The sequence below is a fragment of the Gallus gallus genome, chromosome 5 (assembly GCF_016699485.2).
Source record: "Gallus gallus isolate bGalGal1 chromosome 5, bGalGal1.mat.broiler.GRCg7b, whole genome shotgun sequence".
NCBI classification, from domain to species: Eukaryota; Metazoa; Chordata; class Aves; order Galliformes; family Phasianidae; genus Gallus; species Gallus gallus.
The window spans coordinates 25,973,874-25,996,471 of record NC_052536.1 but is presented as its reverse complement, the minus strand read 5'-3'; the positions used below and the strand labels follow the sequence as shown (position 1 = coordinate 25,996,471).

The following is a 22,598-nucleotide window of genomic DNA, read 5'->3' as shown; positions in this document are numbered from 1 at the left end:
ACTCACTTGTGCTTCCCGCAGGAGAAAGAGAAAGATGACAAGTGAAGATGACATCTCAGAGATGGGCTTTTACCAGGGACCATCTCCTGGAACATGCTGGCCTACATCATGGGAACTATCATACCACAGCTCAATTTCTGCCAACATAATTTGTTGGTAACTACTTATGCTTGCATAATCTACAATAAATCACCTTGTTAAGCCAGAAGTCATGAAGTCCCTCCACTAAAGCAATCAAAAGTATGAATAGGACCTAAATGTCTTTATTCCCAAGCACCTAGGTAATTCAAAAGTAGGACTTGATTATAAGTTTTACATAAAGTAACATTAAGACTTTTTATTCCCTTTAACCCTGTAGGGAAAAAACAAAAAAACAAAGCTAAACTCATTAATCAACAGAATACTCTATTCAGTAAAGTATATCCAAACATTTCCAACAGCATCAAAGAGAAGGCAAGATCTGATCAGAGTCTGCTAAGAATACCTGAAAGGAAGACACTGCAGATAGTCTCAGAGTGTAGTCTGAATTTGTATCAACTGGTAACTTAAAGAATAATCATATATACAGGTGTGAAATACTAAGAGCTGATAGGCAAAGTTACCAGGAATCGCTCATTGGCATTCAAGTACTCCTTGAATGTAATCCATACTAACAGCCAGAAGTATTGTAAAAAAAAAAAACCAACACAGAAATAAACACTTACTCTTAGCTAATTCAGTGACAGACTGTGAAAGTCCATTTTCACTTGCTATTTTTTCAAGTTTTCTTCACAACCTTTAGAGGAGACAAAGCTGATACCTCAGGAGAAAAGTTTTACCCTCTTACTCGGAGAGAACTCAAATAATCAAGTATGTAACATCAGTACCCGGAGACCTTAAGAGTTATAAATACAAATAAATACACCCTAAGTAGCATTGCAAAAGGATTTCCTGGTGTACTTTTGCTTCTTAAATTGATTTTTATAGAAATTCAATACTTACTACAAAAGACATCTTAACAAAATACCCTTCAGAGCTGAGAAAGAGAGCAGTTTTGCCTAAGTGCACTGCTGCTCTCTGGTGGGCCTGATCAGATCTTCCTTATTTGTACACCACCAAGCAGACCCTGGCAGAGCTGCACCTCAAAGACCATCAGGACTGCTTTGGGAGCTTGAAATTTAAAAATAAATGCAGCAAGCTATTGGTACTTATAAAAACTATCATAATTCATCACCTTAAAATCCTTGAATGGTACAGCAGTTGGTTCCTTCCTCCATGACCTGATGCAGGAGATCCCAAAAATGATTTTCAGCACCAACAGCAGAGCATCCCTGTGGGACAACAGAATACTCTGAGAACCAGAATAAAGTCAAGCAGCAACTTCTATAAGCAAAAACATCTCAAGCTCTGCATGGTACCACTGCAGGGCTATTGCAGCTCCTAAGGTGTGGAGCATACAAGGTTACATAGGATCTTAATATAACTGCTCTTATTTCACTGGAATTAAATTAAGGCTAAGTTGTGCTGTTAGACAGACTCCTGCTTTTGATTTCACTTTACCACCAGTTCACGGGGCCCTGTGCATATTCCAGTTACTGAAGCTTACTGAGTTGCTTTGTGTAAGTTAAGTTCTAACTGGCAGAAAACACAGGATTTAGCCCACAACAAGTATGAGATAAAACGTATAGCTTAATCTTCAGCATGAAGTTTGCACAAAGTAATTACAGTTTTCATGTGTACTAAAATGGACACAGGTTCAGGTATTGCAGCTCAGCTGAGTGGCAACACACTGACCTGCAATAACCCCAACCCAGTGTCTGAAGCTCAGATCCCTGTGTGATTAGCAAAGTGTGCTTGTTTTCTTTTTGCTGTTGCTGTGTTGCTTTTTTTTTTTATATAACATTCTAATGCAATTTACAATTATATGTCAAATTTTACCAGCAAATAAACTAAGTATAGCCCTGCATGTATGTGTTTAATGGACTACCCAGAAAATACAACCACAGCAAATGAGGGACAGAACTCAAGGGCAGACTGCATTCTGCAGTCTAGTCCAGGATCTAGCCTGAGAAGAGCAGCACTCAATGGCAACCAGCCCAAGCTCAGCCAATTACAGCCACCCAAAATGGAAATAACTGAACGTGCAGCAGTTCTCAAACTGAAATTCCCCCCATCCTTTTCAGTCATTAAACTTCATGGAAGTTAACACTGTTGGACCACCATAAATGCAACTCTTATATACCTGAGTACAGCCTATAACATCCTCAGAATTAGGAAATCCTCAGTAGCATGCCCAGATTTTAGGAACACGGTTCAAGGGAACCTGTGTTCCCCATCATAAGGATGCAAAAGAGTAAGCAAGAGTGATTGGACGTAGCAGTTGTCATCTGTAATACCCGAAGGAAATGGCATTCTTTAGCCACTGTTTAATCTAGAGACTTTAGTGGGATACCATCATCAATTTCCAAATATGCAATACGGTTGCAGAGATAAAGGGAATAAATTGTTGTCTATACCCATGAAAGGCAGAGGAAAAAGTAGCAGTGATTCAAATAGCAGCAATAAGCATTCAGGTAACATATCAGAAAGACCTTTTAGGTAATGATTTAATAAAAAAGAGGTCTTAATAACACAGATCAGACAAACGATAGCTCGGGATCAATGGAAGCGTGGTATGTGTATGCGTAGAGGGAATGTTTTACTTTATATATTTTATTTACACACATACATAGACACAAAGAGCAAGCCAGTGACCTATGAAATCTCTTCCAGTCTATTCATGTGTACAAGCTTTCATAAAAAGCTTGCAGTACAAGTGAGAAAACAGATCATTTAACATACTCCTCCCCTGATGGAAACCTTACTTCAGTGGAGTCAAACTCACAGCTTACAAAGAGCACACCGGTCACAGGACCTTCAGCGTTGCTCACAGGCATCAGAAATTAAAAAGCTGAAACCAGGCCAACTGAACAAGCAGGTATAACAAACACTATTTGTAAAATGTCTGACATTCTGAATTACTACCTACAAGCTAGGAAACAATATGGAGAATGGTATTACCTGGACTCCTGTTTACTGGTGTATCAAGCACCAAATTTACATCAAGTATACCATTCAGGATCCAGTCTTCACCAGCCACAGTATTAGTAACAGATTGGCTCACAGAGAGGTCTGCTTGTGCAGATATCTACAGGGTCTTCTATTCTACTCCTGCTACTGCACGAAGTTCAGAATAACCTTGTGAAAGCTGAAAACCAGTATCACCACTATGACAAGCAGGCATAACCAATGAAATGATGCCTCAGAACCAGACCATGCTGGTCATCTGCCTTTTAAGGGCAAAGAAATAGTGCTCACAAACTGTACAAGCTGCACGTAAGCTTTCCACCTGCTCCCATCCTCAGAAGCATGCTTTCTTTGGCCACTTAACTCAGTGCATTTTGGGAACTTAAACTGCAATTAACTTAAAACAGACCAGGTGAGTAAGGGACAGACTGAAATAGCATCTCAAAGTTACCCTCACAACAAGTACACACAGGAAGCTTGCATGAGGCCTAAACGTTCAGAGGAACAAATAAAACTGTATCACTCACTTTCCCACAATTGGATTTTACGTATTTAAAATTTCAAAGTGACAAAAACAGAACAACAGGGGTTGGAAGGGACCTCCGGAGATCCATCACTCCAACCTCTGCTGTAGCAGGTCGCACAGGAAAGCATCCAGGAGGGTTCTGAGTACCTGTAGAGGAGACACCACAGCCTCTCAGGGCCGCCTGTTCCCGTGCCCTGCACTCTCACGGCAAAGTTTTTTCTCACGTTCAGATGGAACTCCCCGTGCTGCAGTCTGTGCCCATTGCTCCTTGCCCTGTCGCTGGGCACCACCAAAAAGAGCCCGGCCCCATCCCCTCTGCACTCGCCCATTAGATATCTGTAAACATTGAGAAGCTCCCCTTTCAGTCTTGCCTTCTCTTCCCTGGGCTGAACAGCTCCAGGACCCTCAGACTTTAAGACTTACATTTTTGTCTGGGAGGAAAGCAGCCAACACACTGTGCTTCCAGTTGTTTGGGGTTTCTTTTTATTCGCTTGGTTTTCTCACGTGAGACGCGTTTCGCAGTACCAGCAGCCCTCCACTAGAGGGAGCAACACTTGCAGCACACGGTTTTTAACGTTTTGCCGTACACAAACCCGGCGTTAAGAAAAGCTTTAGCAGAGGAACGTTTCCTTACAGCGAACACGAAGCAACGGCAGCCACAACTGCAGACCCGCGGCCCCTCGGCTGCCGCTGACCGGTGGAGGTGCTCAGAGCCCACCTCTGCTGCTTTCTGCCCCCTCACAAGCTTGCTGTGTGCTTTCCTAGCTCTGATAACACTACTCAGCTAAACGCTTGCTGACAAGTAGGAAAAGGCTCAAAGCTATATTTAAACATTAAGAGATCCCTACAGATCCACTTCGGAACCTGAGGAACCCTGAAGCAAACCCACACAGCAGCCCCGCCACCTGAGGGCTGCCCCAGCCCGCCCAGCAGCTTTTCTACGCTTTTCCCGCCCAACAGCCTCTGTGTCCCCACCCCTCCGCGCGAGCGGCGGGAGTCACGCGGCGGCCTGGCCTTCTGCTATTCGGTGGGGGAGCCGTCCATCAAGCGGCAGGTAACGCGCGATGGCCAATCAGACGCGCCTGTCGGGCCGAGCTCTGGCGCTCTGGTGGAAGCGGTGGGGAGCGGTGTCGGTGAGGGGCGGCGGGGGGCGGTTGGCCGGGGTCTCGCTTCAGGGCACGTCTCGTGCGACCCGTCCCTCGCGGATCCGCGGGTGAGGGCCTCGGCCCGCCGGCTGCCAGGAGGTCCCTCCGGCTGCGGCCCGGCGGAGCGGCGCGGGGCCTGGGCCCGGGCGGGAGGCAGCAGGCCGCCGGCAGCCCCTGCGTTCTGTCCCGCTCTCCCGAGCGCGTCGTGCGGGACAGCTCGGAGCCGCCTCCTTGGCCGTGCTTAGCGCAGCGGCGGTGGCCGTGCGGGCCGTGTGGGGACGCAGCGGGCGGTGACTCGGTGCTCGCGGGAGCGGTGCCGGTCGCAGCGTGCTCCCGTCAGGGCCCGCGGCGCTGCCCTGCCCGCTCGGGGATGCGCCGCCGCCTGGGCTGTGTCAGCGCTTCTGTCCTCTCGCAGGAAGCGAGGGGGCTGCGGCCGTCCCTTCCAGGCACGCAGCTCTGAAGTACGGACCGGCGTTTGGCTTACGGAAAGAAATGGGGAGAAGCCACGGCGGGGGCAAGGAGAAGCGGGGGTGGGGCTACCGCAGGCGCTGCCACCGCCCCCCTCGGCGCCGGAGACCCAATGGCAGTCACTGCAGCGACAGGCGAGTGCGGGCCGGGGCAGGGAGGGCTGTCCGCGGCGTCTGGAGGACGGTGGTACTGCTGTGCTGAGCGGGAATGGCCCGCTGCTGGTACTGGCGGTGGGAGCGCGTAGCTTTCCCGAAATGGATCACTTGTTCACAGCTTTAGAGAAACAGATGCACGCACACGAGTTGCCCCTTTAGCTCTGGTTGGGTGAAAGGTTAGAAGTGAAAATGGCCCCTAATTAAGTGAATGTAGAGTAGAAAAGTGTTTTATTAACGAGATTGGATTGGGTCTATTTTTTCTCCCACTCATTTTGTTTCCAATAACGTCTGACTCGTGAAAAGCATTTTGGCCTAATGCTTTTAGGGTGACCTGTCTTAAAAGGTGGGCATTGTACAGGTGAGTCGGAACACATCCTGGAGGAGTTTTACTCATTGGTGCTTTCTGTGCCTGTTTAAATGGCTTCTGAAAGGTGAAAGGTGCAGTTATCCACTTTACTGTGGTATTTATTACAAAAGTAGAGATGTTTCTGTCTTAGCGTTTTCCTTAAGGTTTTGCTTGGCTTACATGTTTCTGAACCTCATCAATGAACTTCCCATCATGAAGGCAATGGCAAAATGTTTTTGGCCTGTCATCACTGTTTTACCCATGCTTTTCTCATTTACTTTAAGCTGTAAAGAGTTACCAGACTTTCAAGATGGGCTTTTCTTTTAAGCGGGAGTCATGGTAACATGGTAACAGAATTCATCCTTTTCTGAAAAGAGTTTGAGACATACAGGATCAGTAACTATCTCTAATGTTTTAGCAATAGTTAAGCCTTATGAGGTACTATTATCTCTAGTGTTTCTGAGAAGTTTTTAAGCTGAATACTTTTACTGTTCCTTTTCCATTGGTTAGTGTATGGTGCTATACAGAGTGTGCTTATCACAGACCTGAAAAATAGTGCTGTATTAATGTGACTAACAAACTGTTTGAAAGAGGCTTTGCGAAAGAGATGTGTGGGACAGCTGTGAGTCTGTCTTGAAGGCAGTACTATTTTTTTAGGCCTGAAGAGGAGCAAGCACAAAGCCCAGTGAATCCAGTCCCCAGCTGCAGTGGAAATCCTTCTTCTTCCAGTTCAACACAGAACTCTGCAGTACCAGGTAAGAGATGCCATTTACAGGTCAAAAATCAGTGTCTGTATGTTGACTGTATGAAAAACATAGTAGTGGGTGTGTTAATAGGATGGTGTTAGAGGATGAATATAAGCAGGAAAGTTTGCGGAGAAAAATAGTATCTGAAAAGGTGATTGAAAAAGATGTAGGAAGTGAAAATCTGGAAAGCAGGACAAAATACACTTTGGGGCCCACAAATCCATCTTTTACATGAAAACTTGTGTGCTTAGGCAAGCTGATATAAACTGAAAAGAAGTACTGCTCTTTTAAAATCAATGTTTGGGGAAGAGTACTAACTTTGTTTCTTTTATATGTGCGTTGAAGATGTTATAAAATACATCTTTCAATAAAAACATTAAATAAGCAAAGAAAATAAGACAGCGTGTAGCAAATATATAATGTAGATTGAATTATCCAGCCTTTTAAAGGATGTATTTGTCTGCCACTTTGGGGGGAAAAAAACGAATGCATTTCTATGCCTTCAGTATATTTGTTATCTGTAAGCTGGAAGATCTGGTTAAATGACCTGTTCATTCATTATTAGGGAGTCAGCTGGCAGAACCAGATTTGATACAGTAGCCGTGCTTCTGAAGATGATGTCCCATTTGCATTCTGGTTTTCTGACTCATTAAACATCCCTAGGAAAAGCTGAGCCTGTGGGAACATGCCTATCTCCACAGTAGGAGAGTCCTGAAACACTGCTGGCTCCGTAACCTCTTAGTGACAGTGAAAGCCAGAGTGTAAGGCGATCTTTTTGGTATATCACCCTTTTCTGATCAAGAGTTTGTGAGCCTGTTAGGAAATAATACATATAATCTGCAACATGTATTGCTGCGTGAGCTGATTCCATGTGCTAAAGCAGTGTGCTTTTACCAACCTCACCGATAACAGTCACTAACTTTATGTTTTTGTTGAGGCAAATACAGCTTGGTTGTTTGTTGCCAAGCTGAAACGTAAGGGATGATGGCAATGAGCTGAATTGCAAGTAACATCAAAGGCAATTTGTAGTAGTAGTTAAAGGTTTAAATAAAAATTCTTGAAGACATTGATGTTCACCTTTTCTGAAGTAAAATCCTATGTCTTGAGACAGTGTACTGTTATTTTGCCTGTCTGTGTGAATTACCTGGGCACTGAAGCTCTAAAACCGAATGATTCTATCCTCAGTTCCTCTTTGGGAGGAGCCCCTGTGTGTTGTCTAACTGTACTTTTGCTTATATCAACATCTCTCTTTGGTGGTGAGGAAAAAGTGTTGTGTTTTGGGCAGGGAATTGCTTTGTATTTGGTTTGGGTGATACTTAGTTGCCTTGTTTGCTTGGGACTGCCCTGAGTAGCCCTAACCTAGAGCATCCCCTTGTGATTGATTCATAAAGAAAGGTCATTTTTGTTACACAGCAAAACCTCTCCTTCCTGCTTCTCTGAAGTGTGAAATCTGTGTGAAATTCACGTTGGTCAGTGGTAGCATCCCTTCTGTATCTATGTAACAGCATTGCAGTTGCAAACTACAAACTTTTTTCCCTTAAGTGGATGCCATCTGTTCCCAGTCTGTGTAGCATCCACGGGACCACCAGGGGGCAAGAACTTTGAGCGTGTGACTGACAGTTCCATGAAGATGTCGGATGTCAAAGAGTAATAAATAAATAAAGTTGGTTGTCTGTCTGATTTTGCTTTTTTTTTGTTTGTTTTTGCCACTTTCTTAAGAACTGCCAGGATTTTACTATGACCCGGAAAAAAACCGCTATTTTCGCCTACTGTCTGGACATAATAACTACAACCCACTCACCAAGGAGAGCATTCAGTACAAGGCAATGGAGAGTAAAAGACTGAGACTCTTAGAAGAGGAAGAACAACAAAAGAGGGTATGTTCTGAAAAAGATTGTAATTAGCTTTTAGTGTGCTCTGTCTTGGGACAGATGATAAGCTGACGTCCTTCAGTTTTTTCCTATGGTACAGTTAAGCTGTCTGAAGAAACAGAAATTTCTTTTTGCTGAGAATTTGTAGCTCTTGAAGTCTCTTGTTTGGTTGTTTCACACAGGAAGGAAAGCAAGCCACTAAGCAAACAAACAGGAAAAACTTGTAAAGAGACGAACTCTCGGAATAGCAAGTTGTTTAACAGTTACACTTGAGTCGTGACATTGGGTGCCTGGTTTCAAATCCCTGCTTTGAATTGGCAAAGTGGGATTTCACTTGTAGGTTTTCTGTAAATCTGTATGCCTAAACCCTGAGGAAAAGATTTGTTATTCTATAACTCTGCACAGCTCTGCTCCCCATCCTTTGCTCTCCCTAGTATTTGTGAGGTGTTCACATGAAATCTTAAAAAAGGAATGAATGGAAAAGTTGTTTCACACTGCTGTAAGACATGCAGTTAATAGTAGTTCTGCAGTAATAGAGTTTTGCTATGTAATCAGATTTAGTGTGTTACAGTAAAAGTGATTTCACATCTCAAGGTGGTACTGTTGATGGTATCAAGCAAAAACAAGAGCTGTCTGTACTTTAGCAGACTAGGGAGATGGTGCTGGAATGTGCTTTGTAGACCTGAAACATTATTATACGTAGGCTAGAGGAAAAAGTATCCCAAACTTGGGAGATCCCAAATATCCCAAACTTCAAAGACCCGTGGCCATGTTTGAATCATAAACAAGCAAATAACTGAGTACGTCTTCATCCTATTCTATTCCAGAAAACAACAAGGGCTGGACTGAACTCATCTATGCTGTTACAGAAAAGGCAGCTGGGTTTGCTCAGCTCCACAAGTTATTGCAGGTACAATGATTTGAACTGGAATTGTCTTCTGTTTGCCGTATCAAGTTCTGCTGTCAGTACAACCATTGCTGTCAGTTTTGTTCGTTTGTTTGCAATTCTCTCTTCCACTAAGGACAGCGTAACATTATTTATACTGACAAAAAAGCAGTGTTTTTTAATAATCAAATTTCTAAAGTGATGAGAATTCAGTTGTGAAAGATGCTTCCCAGTCTCAGATGACTGGGGTTTAAAACTTTTCAGTATGTGCTCTTTTGCTACATTGTTCTGTTTGAATACAGTGTAGTGTTTCCTCGGATCAATGCCGTTTGGGCTGACAGGGACATTTTCCGCTGGGTTAGAATCTCTGTGTTCAGATTCAGTAACAATGTAGAAAGCAAGCTAGTGGCTTGCTATGTTCCTGCTACTGAAGTTGTTCAGGGGTTCTCAGTGATGGGATGAAATACCATGAATGTGGAAGATGCACAGGGGCTATACGGTTTCGTGGGATATATAATCAAAGTTGTAGCGTGCTAGTTTTCAGCATTTTATCTTCTGTGATTGAGAAGCAGTTCTGGCTGTCTTATCCAGAACTCTTTTCATTGGCGTTTAACCCAGGCTTACCCAAGTTCTTTCTCTCCTCCCTCGCCAACTGCTTTTACAGGCTGGTCCATGAACTAAAAGTGAACTGCATGCAGAGGAGGAAGATAGAAATTCACAGTCCAGATTCCTCGGTTGCTGGAACCAACAATTTTAAAATTATTGTGGTATGTTACGAGAACTGATAAATCCTCAGGTTAAAAAGAGCCTGTCTTCAGTGAAAATTGAGGATCTTCTAATCAAACCTCATAGGTCAAATTTTGCTTTCAAATATGCATTGTCCCCATTGTGTCCGTTCTCAAAATATGAGCTAAGTAGTTTTTAACAGGTAGGAAGAGACTGTTCCTTTCCTAGAGAGGAAAATGATGAAAAGGTTGGATATGTAAGTGATTTTTGGAGCTGACCAGTATATTCTATTGGGAATAAACAGGAATCAAGTGGATAATTACTGCAGTGGCTTTCTGAATTGGAAAATGAGGAAAATGAAAGAGGAATTTGGGGAGTAACCACCCTGTTGTCCAGGGATTTTGTATTATCATCAGTAGTGATTTTACATCTCATGCTATAAAGGTAGTTTCTGCTGGTTTTGGTTGCAGTATGTATACAGGAAAGGTCACTGGAGCAAGTAGCTTCCATTAGTCCATGTACAAAGATCTGCAGGAGAGAGAAACAGCGCCGTGTAGAGAGCTGAAGCCAAAAGGGAGCTGGAAACCTACTGTCACAAAAGAAAAGTTGAAATATACCATCATGCACCATCATTTTGTTATGATTTGATCCAACACAAGGAGAATCTACAGTTGTGTAGTGTAGAAGAAATCCATATTCATTTCTTATAAGATTTCTTTATTTCTTTGAGTCCCGTGCTGATACCAGTCTGTGCTTAGTAATTAACCAGAGCAAGTGTCTGGTATAATCAGAAAGAGTATGTATTGTTGGTTAAGGATTAAGTATTGTCTTACTGATACTTTTTCTATGCATTCATAAAAAGAGGTGTTGACCACTGTTTTAAAGATGAATAGAAAGTTGATGGTGCTGCAGGCATCAGAATTAACACGTTTCTTCCTTCTAGACATAATGCAACCACCTCAAGCCTTTGTTTTCAGTAAGTTTCCACTAAGTGCAACAATGCATCTGTTTTACAGGCAGATGTTGCTTGTGAGCGGATATTCACTGTCAACGATGTAGAGCATGGAGGATGTAAATACGGTATCATCAACCTCAGTGGTTTGGGGAAGGAATCTCTCACTGTGGAGATGTATGACAACCTCTACTTCACAAACCGCAAAGTACTGTGTTCTGTTCCTGCTTCCTTCAGTTGTCACATTCACAAACACTATTGCTTGGGAGGCACAGGTGAAAAGCATGAGGGCTGGGAAAGGGTTTAGTAGGAGGGAATGAAAGAATCTAGCAGTGTGATGTTTGGATAAACACAAAATTGCAGTAAACTGGTCTCTCATAGTCTGAGTACTAGCAGTAGTTCTCCAGCATGCTGTGCTATTATTGGAACAGAAGACCACACTGAAGTACCACCTTCCAAGGATAGTGCTTACTTCAGAGGAGTGCGTAGGCATAGATGACAAAACTGTGTTGAGAAAGACACAAATTTGTGTGTTTCTTTCTTTAAAATAATTTTGGAAAAAAATTGTATTTATCCCTGAACATGAAGAATATTTAAAACAGGCTTTGGTAATTGCTTCATGCTCAGATATTCTAAGGATGATCCTTTAAATAATAGGATGTGCTTGATGCCTCAGTCTGTATCTGGACATATGTCTCAATACTGCCCTCTCTCCTGTGCATCTAAGAGGAGTATATTTATAAAACAAAATACCTGTATGTCACTGCTGTGCTATTTTGTGGGCTATGGAAGTGTGCCCACTGCATAGTTTCATGTCATCCTTGCATGGAAATACCCTGTCATGAATTGAGTAAGAGGTCTCCAAAAATAGTATGTCTTCTTGTGTCTGAAGGTGAATTCTGTGTGCTGGGCATCATTGACTCATCCAGACTCTCATGTTTTATATCCTTTTAAAAAAGCAAAATTTCAGTTCTGTTTTGACTGTTCTGCATGGAGCAGTTGACTTTCAGGAAGACCTCTTAAGTAGCGACTGTAAAACTATTGCTTTCTAGAAAACAGGGAAACTTTAAAAAGACTAGAAGTTGCTGGATGTTGCGAGACAGACGCATGGTGCTGTTACAGGTGTATGTAGTATTGTTCCCATGCAGTAAAAGGCAAAAGACTACTTTGCCTGCCCTGGAGACTTGCCAGTCCATTAGTAGTGGAGATGCCAAATCAAAAATGGTCTAATGATTAGAAATTGATTGGGCAACAACAAAAGTGAGATATGGCTCAAAAGAGAAGGAAGGCTCGTGGTGTAGTAGAGGAAGCAGCAATGGACAATGCAGAGTCACAGAAGAGAGGAACAAAAGGGGATTTAAGAGTGGGAGATGGCAGGCAACAGAAATGCTATTAAAGTGCCATTAATGGTGGCTAGTAAAAGAGAAAATGAAAAAAAGCTACACCTATGTCATGGCTTACTGGAAAAGCCACACAATTCAGAACTGGTCCAGAAGGTGGCAGGGATTCATCAGCTTACTTAGGGATGGTTAGGAGTTGGGGGTAGTTAGCTTATTTATTGCTTTCCTCTAGTCACGTCACAGATTTAACCCACCAAATTTGAAAAGCAGCTTTCAAAACCAGTTTATGCCTGTTATAATTTTTATGAAGCATTTAATGAAATCTAAATTGACTCTTGATTCCTTAATATGTGTACTGCTTTCTCCAACCCATCTCCATGCAAAACAGTTCTTTATCAATGCAGTGTTATCAGCATGTAAAGATGAGAAAAATGATCCATGTAGGTCCTGCAGGTTTTTCCTATCTGTAGAAAGATGCCTTAGTATCTCTCTCAGCCTTATCTTTCTGGTAGTGAAAGTATAAAAACTAACATTGGAGGTCTTTCTAGCTCATTCCTAGGAAAGAAAGGAAGTGTAAAGACCTAATTATAAAGTGTAAGGCAAGTAACGTTCTTGGAAAATGTTACTGAAGGGAAAGTATTGAGAGCTACAGCTGTGTCAGAACATCTTACCCTTCCCAGCTATAAATACTACGCAGCGTTGTGCATTTTAGGGAGAAATCTTTGTTTTCCTTAACTCACTCCAGCACGCTGTGTCTCATGGGAATTGCAGAAACTCCAGGCTGTGCCAGTCTGCTTCCAGCATCATTGTTCAGCAGCACTAACCCAGGTAGAGTGTTGTTTGGTTTTTTTCCCCAGTTTTGGATAACATTTAGGATATGCAAAGAGTACAAATCATGTCCACACTTCAGTGGTTGATGGGACTGTTGTATTATTGTAAAAATGTAGAAAGTTTGGAGCAGAATAAGAAACAAACAGATTAAATAACTTACCTTGATAATTAATTAACAAGCAGTATTCATAGCTCTAGTTTATTTTTAACTGCTGCTGATGTAGTACTTGACTTTGGCAGGAGAACACCTCGCTTGAAAGTAAACATTTGAGATTATTCATTTGAGTAGCTTGGCCTTTAACTAACATACAGAAGCTGCACACAAGAAATACTCAAATTTCCTTATAGACTATCCAGTGTCATTGCAGGATACTTTATCATAGTAGCTACTCAAGTGTGCTCAGTAGATTAGTCGTAGGTGGAAAGCTGGTAATAGTCTCACCCCATGGCTCCTTGTACAGTACTAAATATCATTCTTAGTTGTGTGTAAGCATGACTCATTTAGAGAATCCTATGTTTATAGAACAAAAATATTATATGTTCTTGGGGGCAGCAGCTGTGCTGATACCATACGGTTGTCTAACCTGGTATCCTGTTCAGACATGATCAGCTAAGTTTATACAGATTAGATCTGTCTGTGCTAGAAGAGTATGGACCCATTTTAAATGTTTAACGTTATGCTATTTATGGAGCCTTGGCGAAAAGGAAAAAGGGGCAATGGTGGAAATGATGCTTAGAGTTAGTGTGAGCTTGAAAAGTCACTGAAGATGGATGGCTACTATGCCAGTGTGCTCTGTAAAGTATTTTAAAGCCTGCACCAGTCAGTGCCCCTAGTTATGCCAAAGTCCTTCCGTCTAGTATTTTCTATTGACTGTTTTAGGTATTTCTAAGCCTTACCTCAATCTTCTGAATTCTTATTTTGAGGGAACATTGCTAAATAAATTGTGTGAGCAAAGTAGAACTTAACCCATCTGAAACATGGTTTTAGATGTGTCTCCTGTTCTGCCTGATATCTGTAAGATTGTGGCAGACATGCCATAAAGTAAATGAAAACTGAGCATTTCAAGCATGCGAGTTGATAGACCTTGTGCAGGAGCTACACAAGCAACAATCAAATCTAGCGTTGTCTCTGCTTCTAATTATAATGTTCAAAGTAATGTCCAGAGAAGCTTTCTGAGTTATCTTGTCCTTACATTTTATGAATGTTCCACGTGTTGTTCATTTCTCCTAGGAGATCGACCTGGAATGCTGTGCAGCTTCAAGATATCTACAGCCTGGTCCTGTGCTTGGTGCCTGAATCCACAGGCAGACAACTGCTTCAGCACAGGTGATCTGCAAGGCTAGCAACCACTTTTATCTCTGGCAAAGACTTTGTGCATAAATCTCCCACCTGCTACTCAAATTGTAACTAAATAAATATAACATCTCCCTTAGGCCTGACACGACGAGTTCTTGTGACCAACGTGGTGACAGGGCATCGACAGACATTTGGAACCAGCAGTGATGTCCTGGCACAGCAGTTTGCCACCCAGGTACAAAGAAAAGTACACATTTTTTTTTCTTTTTCAGAGCACTGATATTAGTGGTCTTTCTGTACTGGTGTGATAGGACTCATCATGTTGTACAGAAGGTTATGACTACAATTATTGTTCCTTAACAGAGATGATATGGTCCTATGCTGGCACACAGTGTAACAGCAATGAAAAAATAACTGATTTCAGTCTGTGGCAGCGGGGTAATTTTTGTTAAATATTCAGAGATAAAAAGGAAATAATGGAAGTAGAAAAGGCACAGCAATCACGCACTGTAAGATTGTTTTGTTTCTGCCAAATGACCTGATTTCATTAACACTCAGTTTACTGTCTTCATCAAGGAGAAGAAAATGGCTATAAAATTCTAATTGACTTGTAAACAAAGACTTAGGGAGAGGGGTCAAATTGGAACATGAGAATTCCAGTTCCTTTTCTGCCATTATGTTAGACTAAGTTCCTGCTAACCTTGCTGAACTTTTACAACAGAGGTAAATAAGTGAGGTTTGAATGGAGCTAACGAGTTAGCTGGAAAACGCTGTACTAAAAGTTGTGATTCTTAATGTCTGCGTTAATGATTTCACAAATGCACCAGAAAGCTCACAACCTTGACATAAGTAATTTCTGCAGAGCTTGTACATCCTTTCACATGTTGCACAGTACACCTCTTTCTTTTGGATCCTTCCAGACCCCAATGCTGTACAACGGCTGCCGTTCAGGTGAAATTTTCAGCATTGATGTACGTCAGCGCAACCGAAAGGGCCAGAACTGGAAAGCAATTCGTCTCTTCCATGACTCAGCAGTTACATCTATTCGCCTTCTTGAGGCAGAACACTACCTTATGGCATCAGATATGGCTGGGAAGGTATGGCTTTATTATCTTTAGGGTATACTGTCCTTTATAGTATCCGGGCAATAACAAGTGCTTACCCCAGTCCTGAAGATGGATGCCAGTTCTTTGTGGAAGTTCTAGTGTGGAAGTGGGTGGTAGTTCCCCGCTTGGGTCATTGCTCCTCACTACTAAGATCCAGTTATTTACCAACAGTTGAGCAATCTCTTCTCTCTTAACACACTCTTTTCTTTAACTTGCAGATAAAACTGTGGGATCTGAGAACAGCAAAGTGTGTGAAACAGTATGAAGGTCATCACAATGAATATGCTATTCTTCCTTTGCATGTAAATGAGGAGGAAGGACTTCTTACAGCAGGTGCAATGACTTTTTCTCCTCTACTTATAAGTGCATGGCAGTGATTTTCTTATCCTGGAGGAGTGTTTCTTATGTACAGATGTTGAAAGTTGTAAAGCTGGTAATTCTTTAAAATTCAGCAGAAATTTACCTTTAGATGTACTATAATCAACTATGAAATCTAAAATAAGATGTTACAGATGCACACCTACTGTAATCATTCCTGCGGTGCTCTCAACTGCTTTATCCTTTAAAAAGTCCCTTTATCCTTTCCCCGGTGTGGTTTAAGAGTAGAGAAGAAAATACTTCAAAATGAAAGTCAGAGAAGCAATGCATTAACAGAATACTTGAAGCAGTATTTTTATACCAAGACAGAAGACCACATATAGGTTTATCTGATGCTGAAGTGTGGCAATGGACCAAAGCTTATAAGGAGAACTCCCTGTAAATTGTCTCTCACTTGGGCTTGTTATGAATATATGCAGCTGCAGTTTGAGACCTTTTTTTTCCAAAAAGGAAACATAACAATAAACAAAATCCCTAAATCTTCATATTTTGGCTAGGTTTTATAAGGTCACTTTAAACATAGTGATCTTTTCTGCTTACTTTTCAGTAAGTGATGGAGTAATAAGAATAATTCAATAACTTTAACAAGCTGAGTTTTTCTCCACTTTGTTTTGCTCAGGAGTTTGATAATAAGGAAAGCACTCTTACCCTACCTTTTAATGCCTATTTTTTCCTCTTCACCTGTAAGGTGTGTAGAAACAGTTAAGTATTTTCCCCCGTACGCTGCCTTCAGCCACTCTAATGAAAATCTCGCAGAGCCACAGATGTGGTGTGATGCTGACCGCTGATGTCCTTCCTTTCCAGTTGGTCAGGATTGCTACACCAGAATTTGGAGTCTCCAAGATGCCTCTCTGCTTAGAACCATTCCTTCTCCCCACCCATCCTCCAAAGATGCTATTCCCAGTGTGGTGGTTTCTTCGAGACTTGGAGGTAGACGAGGAGTTCCTGGCTTGCTCATGGCTGTCAAACAGGATCTTTACCACTTCTCCTATAACTGACGCCACTGATACTCTCTTCTGACCCAATATACAATGCTGCTAGCCTATACCTGACTTGAGAATGTTTACACACATCACCATGTTGTTGCATAACTACATGCCATGTTTGCATCTGCATTACCTGAGAAATTCCCAATTTCTGTCAGCAGGTTTGGCAAATCTTGCTGTATACATCTCAGGCATTTAGTTAATAAAAGCTGAATGCTGATTAATATCTTGTTGGCTGTCTCTAGTGCTCTCTCAAATCCTTGCAAGCGTAGAGTCAACTGCATGCTAGAAGGAGGCCAGGAAGGCATCAAGTGGCAGAAACAGTTTCTAACAGAAGCAAGAAAGGGAGGACCTGCACCCTATGCACATGCAGAGGTTAGGGATAGTGATAACTATCATTACCCTAAAGAGCTACTGTTCTGCCACAGCAGGGTAAGCAGTCCTATTCCTTCACTCAAGGAAAATCTTTACCACCATCCTAGGCATGGTGTAATGTTATCTGGCTTCTGTGTTTCTCAGCAGAAATTATTCTTCACCTAAAGCTTTTAGCCAGAGAGACCTATTTAAGGAGGAACTGCACCCTACCACCTTCATCATGAAGGGCCATCATTTCCATTCCATCTCACACTGGTGCATATACAGGGGAAGCTCTTAAGCTCTTAACTGAGGAGAAGGAATACTTACAGTTAAGCAAACAGTTCGATCAGTCACAAAAAATGATTTTTCCCCAGTGACTGTCTGTGTGAGCACAGTACTCACAGTAGTCAGGAATGAGGCACTGGCTTGTGGCATAAGCCTTCAACTACAACAGTTGTAGTGTTGCAGCCTACCCCTCCCTCTGCAGCCCTGCCAGTGGCTTGAGCTCCCTGAGCGCACTTCATGAGTGTCTCCGTCTTGGCTTTCTCCAGAAGGGAACTGAGCTCAAGTAGCTCCACAGTACAAGTCCAACAGAAGAAGATTCCCTTCACAATTGCTATGCAAACTTGCGGCGAGACTGAAGTTCTTAGGTTTTTTTGGTTTGCTCGTTGGTTTCCAATGCATTTCCCCTTTCACGTGAACTTGGATAAGGGAATTACACAGAGGTGCCACAAAGGGTCCTGCACAGCTCCACATTCAGTTCTCTCATCTTCACACGACCTTCAGGCCTAAGCAATACACTGTTCTGGGAAACTCTCTCAGCAGCTCCTGTTGCTCAGTACACTTCATTTTTCTGCAGTTATCTCCTTCCCTTTCTTCTTTCTCACCCATTAGTCAATACAGAAGACAAAAAGTTACAGCAGGAAAACTGGCCTCATGGGAGCAGCATGAATATATTCTACAAGAAGTATGTGTTGCTACAGTACTTAAGATGCAAGATAAATCCCAGCAAATGCTCAGCACAGTTTCTTCCCCAAGTATATGTTTAAAATCCTCTAAATTTTCCTTGTATTCCATTAACAGCCAGCTTCCCTTCTCTTGACAGCTATGGCTCTCCTGATACATCTGGCTTCAGCATTTCTCTGCAGAGCATTTTATTCTTTCCTCACAAAGTGGAGCAGATACTGCTTGCAGCACACTCTGTCTGCCACTTCTTTCTACAGAACACCTTCATAAAGCTAAGGATCCCCTGCTCTCATCAGATGATGAGTCTAACCTCACACTGACTTGCAGGCTTTTCTCAGTTGTTCTATTTCAGACAAGCAAGAGACCAGCTTGACTAGCGCGGTCACCCATTCCTGGCTTGCCTTTTTCAATTTGAGAGCATATTTTGCAGCTTATCTTGTTATAATCACCTGGGACATTTTCTGTTGCAGTCACAGCAATTACTACACGCAGCACAAGTTTCAGAAGTATTTGCCCTGGCTCAGTTAATAACGTATGCTGCCACTAAGCACCTGTTCAGAAAACAGAACCATAACTAAACCCCGTCCCACTCCAGACGTTTGCATCTGACAGTCAACTCAGAGTTGGGCAGGAACATGCTCTATACTGATATTCTTGCTAGCAATCATACGGGGTTCAAACATTTGCAAGTGGCAAACCACAACAGTCGTGAACTTCCTTCAGAAGAACTAATTTCACAGTGTCTAAATTGCATTTAAACTCTTCAGTGTTCTTAACACCAGTAGGGTCTGCTCTGCAAGAAGACCCTGCGATAATCATGTCCAGTTACTGTGGGAAACACAGGCTAAAAGCTGTGGCAGAAAGGCATCTTATGTAACTAAGGACAGTTTATTTTCTTTGCTCCTTTTTAGCCAAAGCCAGCAAGACAAAAAGATACTCATTTGCTTTCTGTTGTTTCCGGGAACCAGACGTGAACATGTCCCTGCAAACCCATTTTTTACCCAACTAGTGCTTTTGCAGCCAATGCTTCTAATGAAGCCTGCAAGAACAGCATGAAACGAGAGGGGAAGCAGCATAGAAAAGGTAATTTGGCTTCAGTAACAAACCACAAGCAGCATGCAGGCACTGGTTGATGTATTAAAATCAACCATTTATTTATTATGCAGGAGTAGCTAGGCCCCCAAGGTACCTTAACAAAATTAAACCTGTACCACCCTCTCTCCAGCTCCAGTATCAAAATACCCTATTTCTTTGCCTCAGGTTCTCTGTAAGCACCAGATCTGGTAGAAAAATTTAGAGGCCAACCCTGCACTCCAAGCTAAGCTGTAGTATGTCTCATCCATCAGGCACAATTTGTTTGGTCCTTTTTGCTCACTGTAGCAAAGCTCAGAGCGGACAACCAGGCTCTCCTCATGGACCACACGTGACTGACAGGTTATAGAGAAGAACCTTCAGGGCTGACGAAGAACCGCACTGACATCCCCGAACACAGAGCATCTTTGTGCTTCTCTCACTAGAGCCCACAGCCACCAGGAGCTCTCAGTGGAGATACGCTACATCTTAGGAAGAAGAAAAACTCTTTCTCTAGAAAGCTTACCAAAAACAGCCATTGAAGAATGTTCATGTCCTGAACACTATTACTTCATACATCCTAGTTACCTGCATTCAGCCAAACACCAGATTGTTCATGCAGTTCAAGGGCTTAGCACCACATACACTGAGGTTCCAGCAGGCTCCTACAGAAAATGCAAGGCCTGGAAAATCAAAGTCATGCTGCACTTGTCACCTCCCCCAAGCCAAAGTACAGGGCATTATTGACTCCTTCCATAGCTGAGCTAACCTTTTACTTCCCATCTGTTGTGTACAGCCCTTTACTGCAGGTCCTCTCTAATAGGAACTCCCTCTCCAGTTTAAAGCTGGATTTTAAACTTTAAAGGATGGGACCCAGCAGCTCTGGCCCTCCTTGGTGAAAGAGCAACAGCATTTTCCTTGTTCCCTCCCTTCAGAGAAAGAACAGCATTTTTTTTTTGCTAGTGGCAGTTCCTCAGGATGTGAGAGATGAAGAGGAACTGGGCCACCTTTTTGCAGTAAGAGCAGAAGTATGACATGGACAACAGCCTTGCCGTGCCATTCCTCCCCGTTCCATTGCAGTAAGGTACTTTAATAAATGATAAAAACGTGCAGATTTCCAGCACCTCATCGCCATGATTGTTTTAGAAGCCACAGACTCTTACCCTTGTTTTTCCATATAGCATGCTCCCATTGTCATGTCTCTCCACCCTTTAAAAACCCTCTAGGTTTTAAAAGGTAGAAACTTTCAGGTCCTCTGGGCAGTAGTATGGGATTATCTTCCTGTTGCCCCCAATTTACTGAAATATGTGGCTTCATGGCCATCCCTCCTCTACTATCCTGATTAAAGCCAAAATTAAAAGGTTAAATTAAGCCATTTATCAGTCAAAATTCCACTCTGGCATTTTTACATTCTGAGCTTAACTGTGACCTATTCTGATAGTACCAGAAAATAAAGCATTTCTTGCAAGGAGATGGGAACTGACACCAGAATGTGTGCACAGTCTCTAGATGCCCCTTTACAGCTCCTCCTAGAAAAGTTATAATGTGGTAGCAGACAAATCAGGTTGTGTCCCCAAATCTTGAGGTGCTGGTAACTGCCTGCATGCACTCTCTCTAAGCTGAAACAAATAGTCAACATCAACCCAAAAGAATTCTTAAGACAGAGGATTCTGGGAAGAGCAGCTAGGGGCTGAGAGATGGTGGAGCAGATAGTTTAAAGTGTTGTACAACTAGCTTCGTGTTTCAAAAATGGAAGCCATGGCACAAAGCAGAGAAAACATTGTAGGTGAAGTATGAAAATATGATCAGGATCACTTGGCCTTTTCTTGTTCAAACAGCTTCTTTCCTATCTGCAGTTCTATCATTCTGATACCACATTAGCTTTCTGATTATCACAGCATACTGCTGATTTTGAAAGCCCTCGTAGTAAGTTCTATTTATTTTGGCATTGCCGTGATTTCATTGTTGATCTGCCTGCACTGCGAACAAAAACCTTCTATGACATACGCAGCTATGTGCTGTGCTGACAGAATATACATGTTGACATTGCTTTACCAAGAAAAAGTGCTCAGGGAACAAAAAACAGACGGCTCGATTGCTTGTCCAAGTCACTCTCTGTTCTCAAATTACTGGCAAAGGCAAATCTGTTAGTGCCAAATTCTATTAAGCCATCAGTGATAAATTAAACGCAAGGACAAAGCCACAATGTGTGACACTGCATCGACTGAAAACATCAGTTGACAACAAAATACAAAAACAAGAGGCTGCAACATCTAAGAAAGACAGTAGTACTTAAATCTGCTTATGGATGGTTATACTGGAAGCAAAAAGAGAACAGGTCTATATCAGCAGGTGGGGAGCCAGAGTCCTGCAACGTTCAAGCCCAGACTCCCGAGATCAATGAGGGGAATGTCTCAGCACAGCCACGGCGGACGGGCAGCCAGCATAAATGCCAGGCAGATCTAACATGATGAGCGTTCCATTTCAACAAAAGCTATTGCTGACATCAAAAGTCAGTGATACCACCACATTTACCAGAACACAACCAAAGGTCCAATTTCCCAGTGACACAACAGGGAGCATATGTGATATACTGGCAAACTTCAGCAAGTGCAACCTCACCTGTGAAGAACTGGGCAGGAAGATGAATGAGCAGGAAATATAACAGAAAATAATTACAAAAGGGTGAAAGACAAAGGTAATTCCTCTTGTGCAAGTCCCCAACAGCAGCTACATGGTACAGCCCTGCTGTTTGGCCAGCTTCTTCCCTTGCTGCAAGTCTCAGGTACACCTGGTATGCACATAAGCCAGGTTTGGATCAAAGGTTTCAGGTGGATCCTCTAACTGAAAACACGCACATCTGTATGAAGCTCACATATCTGCTTCCCAAGAGCCAGAAACACACCGCTTGTTTGAAGGTGAGTCTTTCAGCTGAATTGGCATAGATAACTATAATGGAAAGAAATAAATCAGAGCAATCACATCAGACATTTCTCAGACATTCCCTCTAGAAATCCTGCCCTGTTTTGTGGTACTTAGTTTTTCACTTGGGCCTGCTTTCAGGAGTGTTTTGCACATCAGTTAATTTGCATGATTCTTATTTTAATTGTTTTTTTTTTTTTTCAGAGCATTTTCTAATCAGAAAAGGTGCAGATGATGTTTGATCTACCAATAACCAATCTGACATCATTTTTCTGGCAAAAGATTTACATCAGACTGTCTAATCATTCTGTAACTCAGAACATGCTTTTATCGTGCCACATCCCAGGCCAATTGAAGTCATTATCTTCCCAGTACAGCGTATTCATTTTAGCTACTGACATACGAACATTGCAGTGAACTCCATTTGATCCAAATGACACATAACCATCCTCTCTGATGGGAACTCAATGGTAAGTCA

At 42.4% G+C, this 22,598-nt stretch overlaps 2 protein-coding genes across 6 annotated transcripts in view; one reads left to right on the top strand and one right to left on the bottom strand.

Moving 5' to 3' along the window:
- DPF3 (double PHD fingers 3) overlaps positions 1-4,490 on the bottom strand; it is a 191,807-nt gene extending 187,317 nt beyond the window's left edge. The window contains exons 1-2 of one of the 2 annotated variants that reach the window (XM_040700566.2): positions 3,995-4,490; positions 1,214-1,310 (exon numbers count right to left, since the gene is read on the bottom strand). The gene's annotated coding sequence lies outside the window, so the exon portion shown is untranslated. The remainder of the gene's footprint in view (positions 1-1,213; positions 1,311-3,994) is intronic. The other variant, XM_025150554.3, reaches the window with a different exon arrangement.
- Positions 4,491-4,651: 161 nt separating this feature from the next.
- Positions 4,652-17,028, top strand: DCAF4L2 (DDB1 and CUL4 associated factor 4 like 2). Of its 4 annotated transcripts, none has more exons than XM_046942655.1 (14): positions 4,652-4,688; positions 5,132-5,318; positions 6,343-6,440; positions 8,151-8,308; positions 9,130-9,212; positions 9,853-9,955; positions 10,931-11,074; positions 11,759-11,808; positions 12,955-13,034; positions 14,269-14,364; positions 14,472-14,569; positions 15,255-15,431; positions 15,659-15,773; positions 16,623-17,028. In XM_046942655.1, exons 2-14 carry the CDS (start codon positions 5,209-5,211, stop codon positions 16,814-16,816), a joined length of 1,506 nt encoding a protein of 501 aa, XP_046798611.1. In that variant the 5' UTR covers positions 4,652-4,688; positions 5,132-5,208; the 3' UTR covers positions 16,817-17,028. The 4 variants fall into 4 exon arrangements, with proteins under 4 accessions (XP_046798611.1, XP_040557855.1, XP_004941727.2 ...); XM_040701921.2 differs by having other exon boundaries at positions 4,652-4,704; positions 8,160-8,308; XM_004941670.5 differs by having other exon boundaries at positions 4,652-4,704.
- The last annotated feature ends 5,570 nt before the right edge of the window (positions 17,029-22,598 follow it).

Bases quoted from the DNA above. Each gene is read 5' to 3' on its own strand.
- DCAF4L2 (XM_046942655.1), top strand. From the start codon at position 5,209: ATGGGGAGAAGCCACGGCGGGGGCAAGGAGAAGCGGGGGTGGGGCTAC. The intron at 6,441-8,150 runs GTAAGAGATGCC...CACTTTCTTAAG, and splicing joins ACAGAACTCTGCAGTACCAG to AACTGCCAGGATTTTACTAT. The intron at 9,956-10,930 runs GTATGTTACGAG...TCTGTTTTACAG, and splicing joins ACAATTTTAAAATTATTGTG to GCAGATGTTGCTTGTGAGCG.